The sequence below is a fragment of the Apus apus genome, chromosome 8, assembly GCF_020740795.1.
Source record: "Apus apus isolate bApuApu2 chromosome 8, bApuApu2.pri.cur, whole genome shotgun sequence".
Classification (NCBI taxonomy): Eukaryota; Metazoa; Chordata; class Aves; order Apodiformes; family Apodidae; genus Apus; species Apus apus.
Window position 1 is genome coordinate 1,364,343 of NC_067289.1, and position 12,818 is coordinate 1,377,160.

General features: G+C 43.2%; 1 protein-coding gene across 3 annotated transcripts in view; it reads left to right on the forward strand.

Annotated features, from left to right (window-relative positions):
• Positions 1–12,818, forward strand: part of ARMC8 (armadillo repeat containing 8) — a 72,077-nt gene that overhangs the window by 46,230 nt on the left and 13,029 nt on the right. For all 3 annotated transcript variants that reach the window (XM_051625941.1, XM_051625942.1, XM_051625943.1), the window contains 6 exons: positions 154–214; positions 4,439–4,639; positions 7,236–7,331; positions 9,122–9,204; positions 9,483–9,564; positions 10,746–10,832. In XM_051625941.1, coding sequence (XP_051481901.1) covers positions 154–214; positions 4,439–4,639; positions 7,236–7,331; positions 9,122–9,204; positions 9,483–9,564; positions 10,746–10,832 — 610 coding nt within the window. The remainder of the gene's footprint in view (positions 1–153; positions 215–4,438; positions 4,640–7,235; positions 7,332–9,121; positions 9,205–9,482; positions 9,565–10,745; positions 10,833–12,818) is intronic.

Genomic DNA, 12,818 nt, shown 5'->3' on the forward strand with positions numbered 1-12,818 from the left:
TGTGCCCCACTCTGATAAGCCCAAACATACTTAAATCAATGGTAGAACAAAGGGGAGTACCTTCCATTAGTACAGCTGGTTGTTCTGCAGTGTCTTACAGAAGTGCCTAAAACCCAGTGACAGGTGAATGTCTGTTTTGCTGTGTTGTTGCAGCCTTACTTCCATGTGCAGAGCGGGAGCGATACGGACAGACGATTCTTGCATCGTTCTTAAGGTGAGCTGGTTCAACTGTGTCCTCCTTAACATGTCTTCCTCACATAGGGCTGTGCTGGTTTTATTTGTCTCATGTAAAAAGAGGCTCCAAATCTGTTACACTGAAGACTTCTTTAAATAAAGAGTCATGGTCGATATCTACATATCCCAGAGTTCAACACTCATCCATTGGAGGTTTGTAATGATTTCAGTAACTGTTTGTAAGCCACATCAAAACAATGTTACTGCCTTGGTCTCTGTATGAACAAGACACCAGTTTGTCTTTCAGTAGCTTATTTCACAAGACTCTAGTCAGAATACTTGCACAATCTATACATGGAGTCTGTCACAAGCAGATGATTTATCAGGTTTCACAATGTTTTTCTATATTTGTCTGCTTCATACTTGGCTAGAGGAACTTGTTATTAAAGAAACTGGGCTGAATGTTGAGTTTCATTTTTATACTGCACGGAACTTTATAAGGAAATTCAGCAAAGGAGACTTCATTAAATACCACAGAAATGTAATCTCTTTCTTTATAGTCACACTTGTATAGCTAGTTAGAAAAAAAGCGGTTGATGAGCAAGCACATCAGCCAGAGATCAGGTAATAACTGACACTGCTTGTTTCTCCATGAGATATTGACATATAACTGTAGTACTGCAGTAAGAAAACATGTTTGCTTTCTTTGATAATTACTGTAGCAGTCGGACAGACTCCAAAGCTTTTAGTATGTTTTTAGTACCCTTCATTCCAGAGAATAACACGTAGTTCAGACTTAAGGAAATGCAGTTTAATAGCCTGAAAAAGTAATTATTTCTCCATGTGTGCCCCTGTACTGAGATGGAGACCACATGTGCTCTTGGAATGGGCCTAGCAAGTGAAGGGGCTGATCAGCAATCACTGTCGGGTTTGGTGGTGTGTGATCTGAGACCCAGGAACTTTCCTGGGAGCTCTCTGACTGCCACGGCCCCTCTGTGGTCTTCACATCCCCTTGGGAACAGACAGGTGATCAGTGTATGTGTGAGCACGGAGTGTGCTGCAGTCTGAGGCACTGCAGAGAGCTGAGCACTGCTTAAAGCAACACATTCTCACCACCAAGGGCTACTGAGGAGTGTCTTCTGGCTGTGGTCTGGTGCAAACCCCTGGTGACTCCTGCAGGCTCACGTTTGAAACCAGACAGCTGTCACCAGGGTGTCAGGAGCTGTCCCATGCTCCTACTCTTTGGTAATGCTGGGGAAAGAGTAGGTTGTATGTAAGGTACTGGAGTAAGACAGCATATTCCTTCCTGTCAGTACCCATGGTATCCAGTCTGGCCTACCAGCTGCTTTTGTTCGTGGGATTTTGGTATCCATCGTTCTGGGTGATGACAGATGAAAAATCCAGATGCTGTCTGAAACAAAGGTCCATCCCAAATGTCTTTTTACATGACAAAGTCCAAAATGCAATTAATTCCATTGTTGATAGTTGCATCTGGTCTTGCAGTAAGGGAGGGAGCCAGGCTGCATCCTGCTCCCTTGTTCTTCTACTGAGCTTTTTTCCAAATTGATGTTTTAATTCCCTGCTCTTCCTTCTCCTTACAACAGCTGCAAACTGAGGGATTACAATTCTGTGCTCTCAACCTGTCTCACTACTGCAAACCTCATTCTTTTGAAATGTCTTTCCTTCAGAAATCCCCCGTGTGGAATCGCAGGCTATGTCCTGGCCAGGACACGTGTGTTCCAGAAGAGTTCTGCTCTGGGGAGAAGAGTTGGGGGGCTGGGGCTTTGGGAGTTGCAGCCTTTGCAGGCCATTCTGAGCTGCTATGCTTGCCAGCCCACTGCAACAGCAGCACTTTCTTATGGAAGCTGCAAATAAATGTTTTGAGCCATGGACTAAGCCTTGTTTTAGTACTTGAGAGCAAACAAAAGAGTGAGGAGAAAAGGGAGGCACAGCATCCTGCCTTCTTGTTCAAACATCTCGGGTAACTTCTGGGGACACTCCAGGAGCTCATAGTTTTAAGATAACACAGTGTCTGAGTTTGTGTTACATCCAGTTACAAGTTGTTTGACCTCTAGTGAACTAAAACAAAGCAGTGTCCCCTTCAGTTTTCCAACATTATTAAAGAGAATTGTGACCCTTTGCTGTCCAATTCTTGTTTAGAGGACAGTCAGGGATGTGTGTGGATATGATCTGATGTATTTTCACTGCCCAGTTTGAGCAGGGAGTTGGCCTGTAGCACGTGAAAAAATAAAATTTGTTGGGGTGAGGAGAAGGCAGAGGAGGCTGATAAATTATTTGATTGGAAGGGAAATTATTTCTTTGGAATCCTAACTAAGAAAGTGACTCTTTGTTCGGATAACTTAATGCATCCCATTGATACCATGTGAATTAAGTATTCCATCTTTACAGTGCATTTTCAGACTTTTATCTGCTAGCAAGAAAAGGTCAGAAGTGCTTTGTGGCTCTTCATCTTACACTTCTAACACAGTCCCCTACTCTGCATTAATTACACTCTACTGGCCTGTAGATCTGATGGAACTGTTAAAATGTCTCCTTCATTTTGTTTAATTTTAAACAGATTAAACTGCTGAAAGTTGAAAAGTATGAGATTTGTGTTTCTTGGGTGCTTGCATCCAGTGACTCAACAATGTCTAGCCTTTGAATTCCAAGAAATAGCTTAATTCAGGCCATTTGTCCTTGGAAAGAATTGGGAAGTACATTATCTTTGTGATTTAGACATAGAGTTCCACTTCATTTCTTTCTTATGCAACCTGAATATAATTGGTTTTAGAGCTTATATTCAGCTTTCATTATTTTATTTATGTAGCCCCGGTTTTTAATATACTTTATGCCAGCTTGCTAAATAAAACTGATTATATTTAATAATTAATGGTGCAGATCTGAATTCTAAAGTATAAAAAGTAAGTGATAATGAAATGCCTGAAGGCTTTTAAAGCAAACTTTGGACACACTTGTCAGGCATCCTAGAAATCTTTTCTTTGGAATGAGGTAATTTCTGAGGACTGCTTGAATTTACCAACCCTCAGCAGCTGTCTTCTCTTTCAAAGAGCTGTGGTGAACTTCCCAAGGAAGCAGGAGGTCTGTAGGTGTGTCTGTGCTGTTAGAATCAGTTTTCAGCTGCTGAGGCTGCAAGTCTCACTCAAAGTGACAGACACAGACAGAGGAAGTGCTTCCACTCACTGGATCAGGGGCAAGATTGGCAACCTAAATGGTAATTCCTTTTTAATAAATGTAAGCAAGTCCTGTAACTCTGCTTGCTTACCTGTGGAGAGATTTATCTGTGTGTTCATTTGAACAGTCAATGGTTAAATGTTATTTTGGATCCCCAAACACAGAACTTTGGTGCCACGGTTTGACTTGGGATCGGCAGTTAAACCAGAGACAACATTTGGGAAGCATTATCATGAGTGTAATTCTGTTGAAGCCAGTGGAGTTACAAAAGCCAAAAGCTTGATATTTTACCTCATCCAATTCCATACTTACGTTTGAGGAGGCTTGAGTGAATGGAACCCCAACCATTAGAGAACTGGTCTTTCCAGAGTTAAGTGCTTTCCATTGAGCTTCTGGTGAAGAGAGATCTTACTAATTTTTAATATTTAAAGTAGAGAAGGTCTGTCAAAAATGTTGCCATGTGAGTGTAACCAAGGTGGGAGAGTACGTCAGCATAGGGCAGAATGGACCTGGATTCCAAGTGGGCTTCATTTCTGGTTGACCAATTACACTTCTTAGGAGAAGTCCTCCCTTCCTACTACTCCTCGCAACCGGTGTGGGTGAAGGGAGCCCTGAGATTATTTTTTGGATGCTTTGTCTTTAGTCAGTTCTAGATTGCACAAAGGCAGGAGGGGTCAAGTACTTCTTGAGGGCAGCTTGGGTACTTCTGGTTCTTGTGCATAAGAAGAATAAACCTGTAAAAATACGAAGTTTTGAGGGGATTTGTTTGTTTTAGCTTTTGCAAAACTTTGAGCATGGTCACTTCTAAACGTGACATTCATGAAAACTAATTTTGACTGCATTGGACTGGTTGAAAGTAGCCTGCTGTATACTTAGTAATGCCTGAACCATTTCTCTGTGTGTGTAGACTTTAAAACCACTACAATCTTTTTGTCTGAAGCTACTGATCTAAAAAACATCGTTGAGAATAGCTCTAGGGTAGCTGTTGGGTTGTTTTTTTTCTGGTGAGCTGCTTTCTGAATGTAGCTGCACTGAACAATGGTGGGATTATTGTTTTGTTGTGACTTTACAGACTCTGCCGTGCTTGGTTCGAATGTGTAGTAAGGAAAGACTGCTGGAGGAGCGAGTGGAAGGAGCAGAAACACTGGCCTATCTGATTGAAACAGACGTGGAGCTCCAGAGAATCGCCAGCATTACCGACCACCTCATCATCATGCTTGCTGACTACTTCAAGTACCCCAGCTCAGTGAGTGCAATCACTGATATCAAGAGGGTACGTGCCCTTACCCAGTTCTGAAGCTTTGAAAAAAATGGTAGTAGAAATAGTGATGTAACCATATTATAACTATATGTAAATCACTAACCAGTCACTGTAAGGAGGATGGATTTGGGAGCTTACTAACTTTATAGTTTTCTGTATAAATATGAAAAATTTCATCTGCTGTGCTTGATTTGTGGGAAGGCACCAAGCACCCAGCTTTGTACAAGCCTGCACTAAATGTCTCCTTCCTAAATACAGTCCCTTTGTCTGCATTTCAGGAGCTATCTTAAAACAGTAACAGTGCTGGTTCAAGATATATTTTGGATTGTCAGTACCTGATTCCTCTTCTCTGTCTTCCACAGACCAAGAAACTCACCCCACTGCTTGCTCACTGTTTTTTCTGGAGCTGGTATTATCTAAACTACAATTGTTGTGTATGTGTGGACTCCCTGTCCTGTAAGAAGGATGGGCTGTGGGAAGTGTAATGTATCTTCACCACACAAGTTTCATTCCAATTCCTAGAGATAGCAGTGAAGCACCAGGCTGAGCTATTGATCATGTTTCTCCTTTGAAAAGTCTAAAAGACTCACCTTCAGGAGCCAGAACATTTCACCCTCCTGAGAGATAACAGCCCATGTGGGGAGAGATTGATTTCAGTTCTTAGGTCAGATTTGTTAATGATGTCAAGTTCAGGGCGGGTTCTGTTAAAGCATAAAAACATGTAGATGTCAGGTAGCATTTCATTTCATGGGTTATCTCCTCCTGCAAGAGGTTGGATAAATAGACACAAGATGTAACTTGGAGACTTAGTCTCATAGGTATTGTGCTAGGAGTTCTCATCTGTGAACTTCTTTTACACATTATTTATACACTTTACAAAGCACTAGTGGATCAATCAACCTCAGAAGCAAGATTGGTTTGATATTTCACACTCATTGCCTGTTGCCTTCCCCTCTTCCTGAGGCTGATGTTTAGCAAGTTTTTCTCTGAAATGAGCCCAAGAGGTAGGCTCACTTCTCAGACATTCATAGAAGGGGATTGATTCTGCAGATAGAGCTGCCTTAAATTCTATGGAAAAATGCAAATTAAAATGAAAAAATGTAGTTGCAGTGTAACATTAAATAAGCAGAAGGAAGTTTAGCAGCTGAGTGGGGAGTTAGGGACATTTGGCTGTGGCATCAAAGATACGATTTAAGTTCCACATGTGAGTGGGGCAATTCTAAATATTATGACATTGCTCTGAGTGTTCAGAAATTTTGTAAGAACAGTCAGCTGGGAAGCTGTGGTGCTGACTTTGTCAAGAATGCTTTGAATTACACCCTGTAAGGTAATTCCGTGAGGGAGGGCTCTGCCAAGCAGATTGCTTGTCTGTTTTAAGTATTTTAAACAGTGATATAATACATGCTGCTCTGATGTAGCTGCACCAGAGACAGTTACTCATACAGCTTAGTTTTTGACAGTTATTCCTCTGCTTTGATGCTTAAAACTGGCATTTTTCTGCCCTTTTGTGTCAGCTTCAGCTGTTGGATTGTTTGGTGGTACCGAGTTGTGAGGGCAGGCAGAGTCACAGCATCATGGAAAGAACGTGAGGAGCTTTGAAAGGCTTCATTTTCTGTTCAAAGCAGGGTCAGTGCTGAGCTTAGATGAGGTTACTCAAGAGTTGGCTCTTGTAAGCCACTAAAGTTGAGATTAAACAGCCTCTTTGAGCAATCTGTTCCAAAGTTTAACTTGGTTCTAAGAGTGAATTTTTATTACTTATATCCAGTCAGAACCTCTCGTGTTTTAATTTGACTGTTGCCTCTTGCTGTCCACCTCTATGAAGAATCTGGATTCATGTTCTCCTTGTAGGTATTGGAGGGCTGCTCAAGGTCTTGACTTCTTTCCTCCTGGCTGAGCATGCAGGAGTGCAACTATCTGCTCCCCTGAAGTCAAGGCTCTGTACTCTGTGCCTTTCTCACACCTCTCAGGAACTTGACCATCACTATTTTGTGGTCTCTGTCGCTAGTGTTCCCATTAATTATCATGTCCCCAAGCAGTTCTTCCCAATTTTTGACTAGCCCATCCAGTGGTGCATCACCCTGATTCACCTCTCTAGCACCTGGGTTAAGAAGTTACCTTCAGAAACCTCCTAGACAGCCCACACCCTGCTGTGTGCCCTTCACAGCAGAAGACAGAAGTTAACATCCACCTGAAGATGGAGAGCCTGGAATTTAGAGACCAGCTTTGGTTTCTGCTTTTGCTTCAGTTCTCTTGATAAAACTTCCCTTGATTCTCTCCCAGTTTTTTCACTTCTGGCTCATTTCTGAAAGTTTCTGTTGAGTAAACAGGAACAGTTTTTGCCTTAATGTGGTCTGGATAGAGTTCTAACTTTATAAAAGTGTTTAGGCTACAGTTTGCTTAAATTGACTTACCTGTAACTCAGCAGAGAAGTTCTCTTTATCTCTTTCCTTTTAACCATATGCTTCACTTCAGTTATCATAGTCAGTTGGTAAACGTGGATGTCCTTGGTGTGGCAGACAAAGCCCCAGAAGATAATCCCTGCTTTGCAAGAAAGAAGAATCACACCAGTGGTGTTTTAGTGCCTGATGCTTGTGCTTTATTTCAACAGCTTGACCACGATTTGAAGCACGCCCACGAGCTGCGCCAGGCGGCCTTCAAGCTCTATGCCTCCCTGGGAGCAAATGATGAAGACATCAGAAAAAAGGTGAGCCTGGGGAAAATGTTAGCACTCAGGCAAAGATGGAGCTGAAAGTTAGGCTGAATCTACACACTCTCAGCTCCCCCTGTTTGTTTTGGTTTTTTTTCTCCATTGTGATGTAAGATGAGGAGGATTGCTTTCTGTTCTGTTAATATCAACCTGCACTTTCTTTGCATGGGATTTGAACAAAAAATTTAAGTCTTGCTGTAACAAAATGCAAGAGTAAAGTTTATTTATGTAAACATCTTCACAGTGATGAACTTGCCTTTCAACCTAGAATCATAGAATCGTTTTGGTTGGAAAGACCTTTAAGATCTTTGAGTCCAACAACTAACCTAACTCTGCCCAATCTGGTGCTAAACCATGTCCCCAAGCACCACATCTGCACATCTTCTAAACATGTCTGGGGATAGTGATTCAAACTCCTCCCTGGGCAGCCTATTCATGTTTGATAGCCCTTTCAGGGAACAAGTGTCTCCTGATACCTAATCTGAAGCTCCTCTGGCACAACTGACCCCATTTCCTCTTGTTCTATCACTTGTTACGTGGGAGAAGAGGCTGACCCCCCTGGCTCCAGTCTCCTTTCAGCAGAGAGCAAGAAGATCTCCAATGTGTTGCCCTTGCTACTCATAAGCTGTGCAGGAATATGTATTGTTGTGACATATGTCCAACTCCTGAAACCTATGTTCTGAGGGACAGAACATACCTCTGTTGTCCTGTATGCTATTACAAAACAAGTGTTTTTTTCAAAAATAAGCTCTGGACAGTTAGTCATATTGGGAAGCAAAGTCAAAATCTGTTCCATGATTCGGAAGTGAGAAAGGGGGTTGTGCTGTCAGAACAAACAGTTGGTTTGAAAGAGAACAAACTATTCAAACATCACAGGAGGAAGGAGATTGGGTGGTTGGGGCACTCTTATAATTAAAAATTTCTGTGTGAAAAGTGGTGGGAATTTCAACAGTGATTAAAAGCAGTTTTTTAAAATGAAGCAAGGAGTTGCTATGGCAAATGTGGCAAGTACAGGAGGCAGGAGAATTTTATGTGTTTATTTGCTGGTTAAAGGGGAAAACCAGAAGGAATAAAGGTTTGCACAAGAAGGAGGCAGGAAATCAGGGTTGAAAAGACAACTAGCAGGAAGGTTTGGCAGTGGGGAACCATGCAGGATCTGCACAATTGAAACCCATAAGCTTTTCTTTTGTTGCAGGATGAACTTCTTTAGTTAATAGCGAGGATGATTCTTTTACATATCAAAGCATTGTTTTTAATAAATGTTGGGTTTGAACATGACAAAGCTGGTTGATGATCCAAAAGCCATCTTTCATCTTAGTGTTAATTCCCTTTTATCCCAGTCTTCAGTGCTTGTGCTGCCCATGTCTACACATGACAGATCAACTGCCAGGTCATTTTACTTTCCAGATAGCTCCTCAGCACGTCTCTAATCTGTAGTTTGTATATGCTGTGTGCACTCACACATGCTCCCTTTTGTTTAAAGATAACATCAAGGGTAATTCATATATATATATATATATATATATATATATATATATATAAATATATATATATAAAACCCTCTTGTTCCTTGATGATGAATGAAATAACTTCCAAAGCAGTAGTGGAGCTCAGGATGTAGATGCTGTTTCTAAATTGCGTGCAGACACAGGCTGCTTTCCACCTAATTGGGGAAGAGAATGTGGCTTACTGGTTTTAGCTACAGTTTTTTATATGCAATATTCAAAATGAACAGCCCATCAAGGTCCTTGTTTGATCCGTGTAACATGAATTCCTTTTTGCTGCAGATCATTGAGACTGAAAACATGATGGATCGTATCGTGAATGGCTTGTCTGAGTCTAGTATCAAGGTGCGATTAGCTGCAGTCAGGTAGGAGGCTGTTCTGATTCATACCAACACTTTTGTCTTGGCAAAGCTCTGGTGCTGCACTTGTTAGAATGTTTACTAATTTTTCAAAAGCTAATCTGGAGTCATTTCTACTGTTGGTAAATGTATTAGGGGAGAGGGGGAGTTATCCTGGACTGTTTTCTCTCGGCTTTTTACAGTTTGCTACTTAAATGCTCAGCTGAATCTCTGACGAAGCAGTGTGTGTGTTGCAGCAGTGGACATGTGTGTGTTTCACAGTGAAGTTTTCTTTCCCATTACAGATGTTTGCACAGTTTGTCCCGTTCTGTACAGCAGCTCAGGACAAGTTTTCAGGATCATGCTGTATGGAAACCTTTAATGAAGGTAAGTAAAGAGAAGTCAGGCCTTGATTACTGAAGTGTTCTGTTAAAGGGGTGGGGGGGGAGGGTGTGGCTGTTGAGTTTGCTTTTCTGTTGAATCATAATAGAATTACCTTGAAACCCTGACCTTCTCCTAAGAGTGTCAGGAATCAACAACAGCCAGGCAGCAGCAGAGGGGACTGTGGTCCATGCCTGGCTTTTGGTTGGTTGGTTTCCATTTTTGTGTTTTGGTGGTTTGTGGGTTTTTTGAGTGATGAGAAGTTATCCCTAATGTTTACACAAGGCACTAGGAGGTCTGTATCTCCTTTAATTTCAGGCTCAGACTTGGTGGCACAGTTCAGACTTGGTCTGTAAGCCCTACTAGAGAATATAGATCTGTGTTTTCTCCTGTAATTCTCTTATCCTTTATATGTCACTGTAGATGGTAAAACTGAAGCCAAAGAGTTTCAGCAAGACCTTTAAAAAGACACATTTTAATGTAATGCAATTATCTTCAAGACTAAATGAGATCAAAGTGTGTAAGGTATAGATCACCACTGCTCTGAAACAAAAGGTGGTGCAGAGCAGCCCCTCTGAGCTCCTTTTCCTTGCTGGAGGAGCAGTTGTATCCTCTGTGCCTGTTTCGTCACCAGAGTTTTCTCAGGACAGGCAGGGGGGATGCTCAGAGTGTTGTGGGTTGGTCGTGCTGGAGATCCAGGCACAGAGAAGAGAGTCTGCAGCTGCTTGCTTTTCTGAAGGGATGCTCAGGAGGAAATTTGCTGTTTTGTGCTTTGCACGAGGTGCATAAGTGTTGAGGAGGCTCCGCCTGGAGCTTTCTCCACTGTTGTGTAACCCAGGAGGCAGAGGTGCCCTGCAGGACACAGCCTGCTCTGCTGAGGGCATGGCTGCAGAGCTCGGTGACAACTGCCCACACATCTCCTCTGCAGAGCAGGGATCTGCTCCCACTGATGGCTTTTATGTTGGACCTGAAGCTCTCCAGAGTGGCTTGGGTGTGAAATACCTTTGCATTGCTCAGCTGGTTGGGTGGTGTTGAACGAGCACTGTCTGGATCTGTTCTGCAAGCACCAAAGCATCTCCTCAAGTGTGAGATATCAAAGTGCAGCATCATTGCAGATACTCCACTGCAATGATCCCTTCCTTCTATGAGTTGACATAGGTTCTTCACTCTCCCCTTTGTGCCTGCAGGTTTTACAGAATGCTCCCAATGAAATTCTCGTAGTAGCATCTTCCACACTATGCAATCTTCTTCTGGAATTCTCTCCAAGCAAGGAGGTGAGTATTTATTCAGAAACAGGAAGAGGTAATAGACAAAAGTTCCGTTGTACAATGGTTGAATGAGCATGAATGTATCTTAATGGGCAGTCACTGCTTGTGAAGCACAGAGCTGTGGTGTTAGACAAGAAGTATCACTGGTAGCTTGTGAATAAAAAAAATGATCTGTTTACAGTGCTGTGACAAATTTGGTTTTATAGTCTCTAAAGAACTAGGCATAAAATTTTGGAGTTTTTTACTTGGAAAACATTGTGAAAAATTCATAAGCAAGAAGAAAACCTGATAATTGGCAGTATGATCCATTGTCTTAGAGAATTACTGGTGTAATCCTGAAAATAATGGCAGTCTTGTGGATTTTATTGTTCTTGAATGAACAGAACAGGACATCTGCTCTTCAGTGCTGCAATGTCCCTGCCACGCAGATCAGGCACACACTTCCATGCTTCATGGAAGTGGGACAGTTCCTCAGGTCTTAAATATTTCTTACTTACAGAAAATGTTTGCTAGACTCTGGTGTATGTGGGGTCTACAGGGCACTGTGCATTGCCTTGACTTGCTCAGTTGTTCTTGGAGGTTTGAGTCATGTCTGTGAGACAGAAAATTCACCAGAATAACACCAAGCGTGGATCCCTGCCCATGGGCTTTCTTGTTCATGCTGCAGGTCACAGCCAGCAGTGGTTCTACTTCAAATTGGACTGAAATACTGAATTTCTGTTGGGACACATGGCGTATGCAAAAAACATAATTCCCAAAGGAAAATACTGCTGATGCAAAATTAAGGGATATTTAGAAATTATTTGATTTGAATTTAGATTTGAAAGCCTTCAGTAAGCCATTTGACCTTTATTTGATCTGTCACCTTTTTTTCTAAAGAGTATTTTGAAAATTGTATGTAAACAACCAGTCACTGATCAGCAGATTTGCTGATGATACCAGACTAGGTGGATTGGCTGACACAACAGAGGGCTGTGCTGTGTGACCTGGACAGGCTGGAGAGCTGGGTGGGGAGAAACCTAATGAGGTTCAACAAGGGCAAGTGTAGAGACCATCTGGGGAAGAACAGCCCCACGTACCAGTACAGGTTAGGGGGTGACCTGCTGGAAAGCAGCTCTGGGGTAAAAGTCCTGGGAGTCCTGGTGGACAACAGGCTGACCATGAGCCAGCAGTGTGCCCTGGCAGCCCTGAGGCCAATGCCATCCTGGGGGGCTTAAGAAGAGTGTGTCCAGCAGGTCAGGGAGGTTCTCCTCCCCCTCTGCTCTGCCCTGGGGAGGCCTCACCTGGAGCACTGGGGGCAGTTCTGGGCTGCCCAGTTCCAGAGGGACAAGGAGCTACTGGAGAGAGTCCAGCACAGGGCACTGAGATGCTGAAGGGGCTGGAGCATCTGCCTGTGAGGAAAGGCTGGGAGAGCTGGGGCTGCTCAGCTGGAGAAAAGGAGGCTGAGGGGGGATCTGATCAGTGCTGAGCAATATCTGCAGGGGGTGGCAGGAGGATGGGCCAGACTCTGCTCAGGGGTGTCCAGGGACAGGACAAGGGGCAATGGGCACAAACTGGAGCTCAGGAGGGTCAAGTTCAACATGAGGAAAAGCTTCTTGCCTGTGAGGGTGACAGAGCCCTGGGACAGGCTGCCCAGGGAGGCTGTGGAGTCTCCATCCCTGGAGACATTCCAGCCCCAGCTGGATGTGTTCCTGTGGGATCTGCTCTATGGGATCCTGCTCTAGCAGGTGGGTTGGACTGAATGGTCTCCAGAGGTTCCTTCTAACTGTGACCATTCTGTGAAATAAGCAAAGCTGAAGTGAATCTGCATTTTACCCTGTAAAAGAGCTGAGTGAAACCCAGGTTTGAAATTTCACAGTTATGGGAAGTCCCTCTGAGCCAGCCAGCATCTCAGTCCTGGGGTGAGATCCTGGCAGGTTGTGGTGCACAAGTGCCTGGGGCCAGGTGAGCTTTGGCACCAGCTGCTGCTTCTGTTCTGTTCGTGCAGCCACT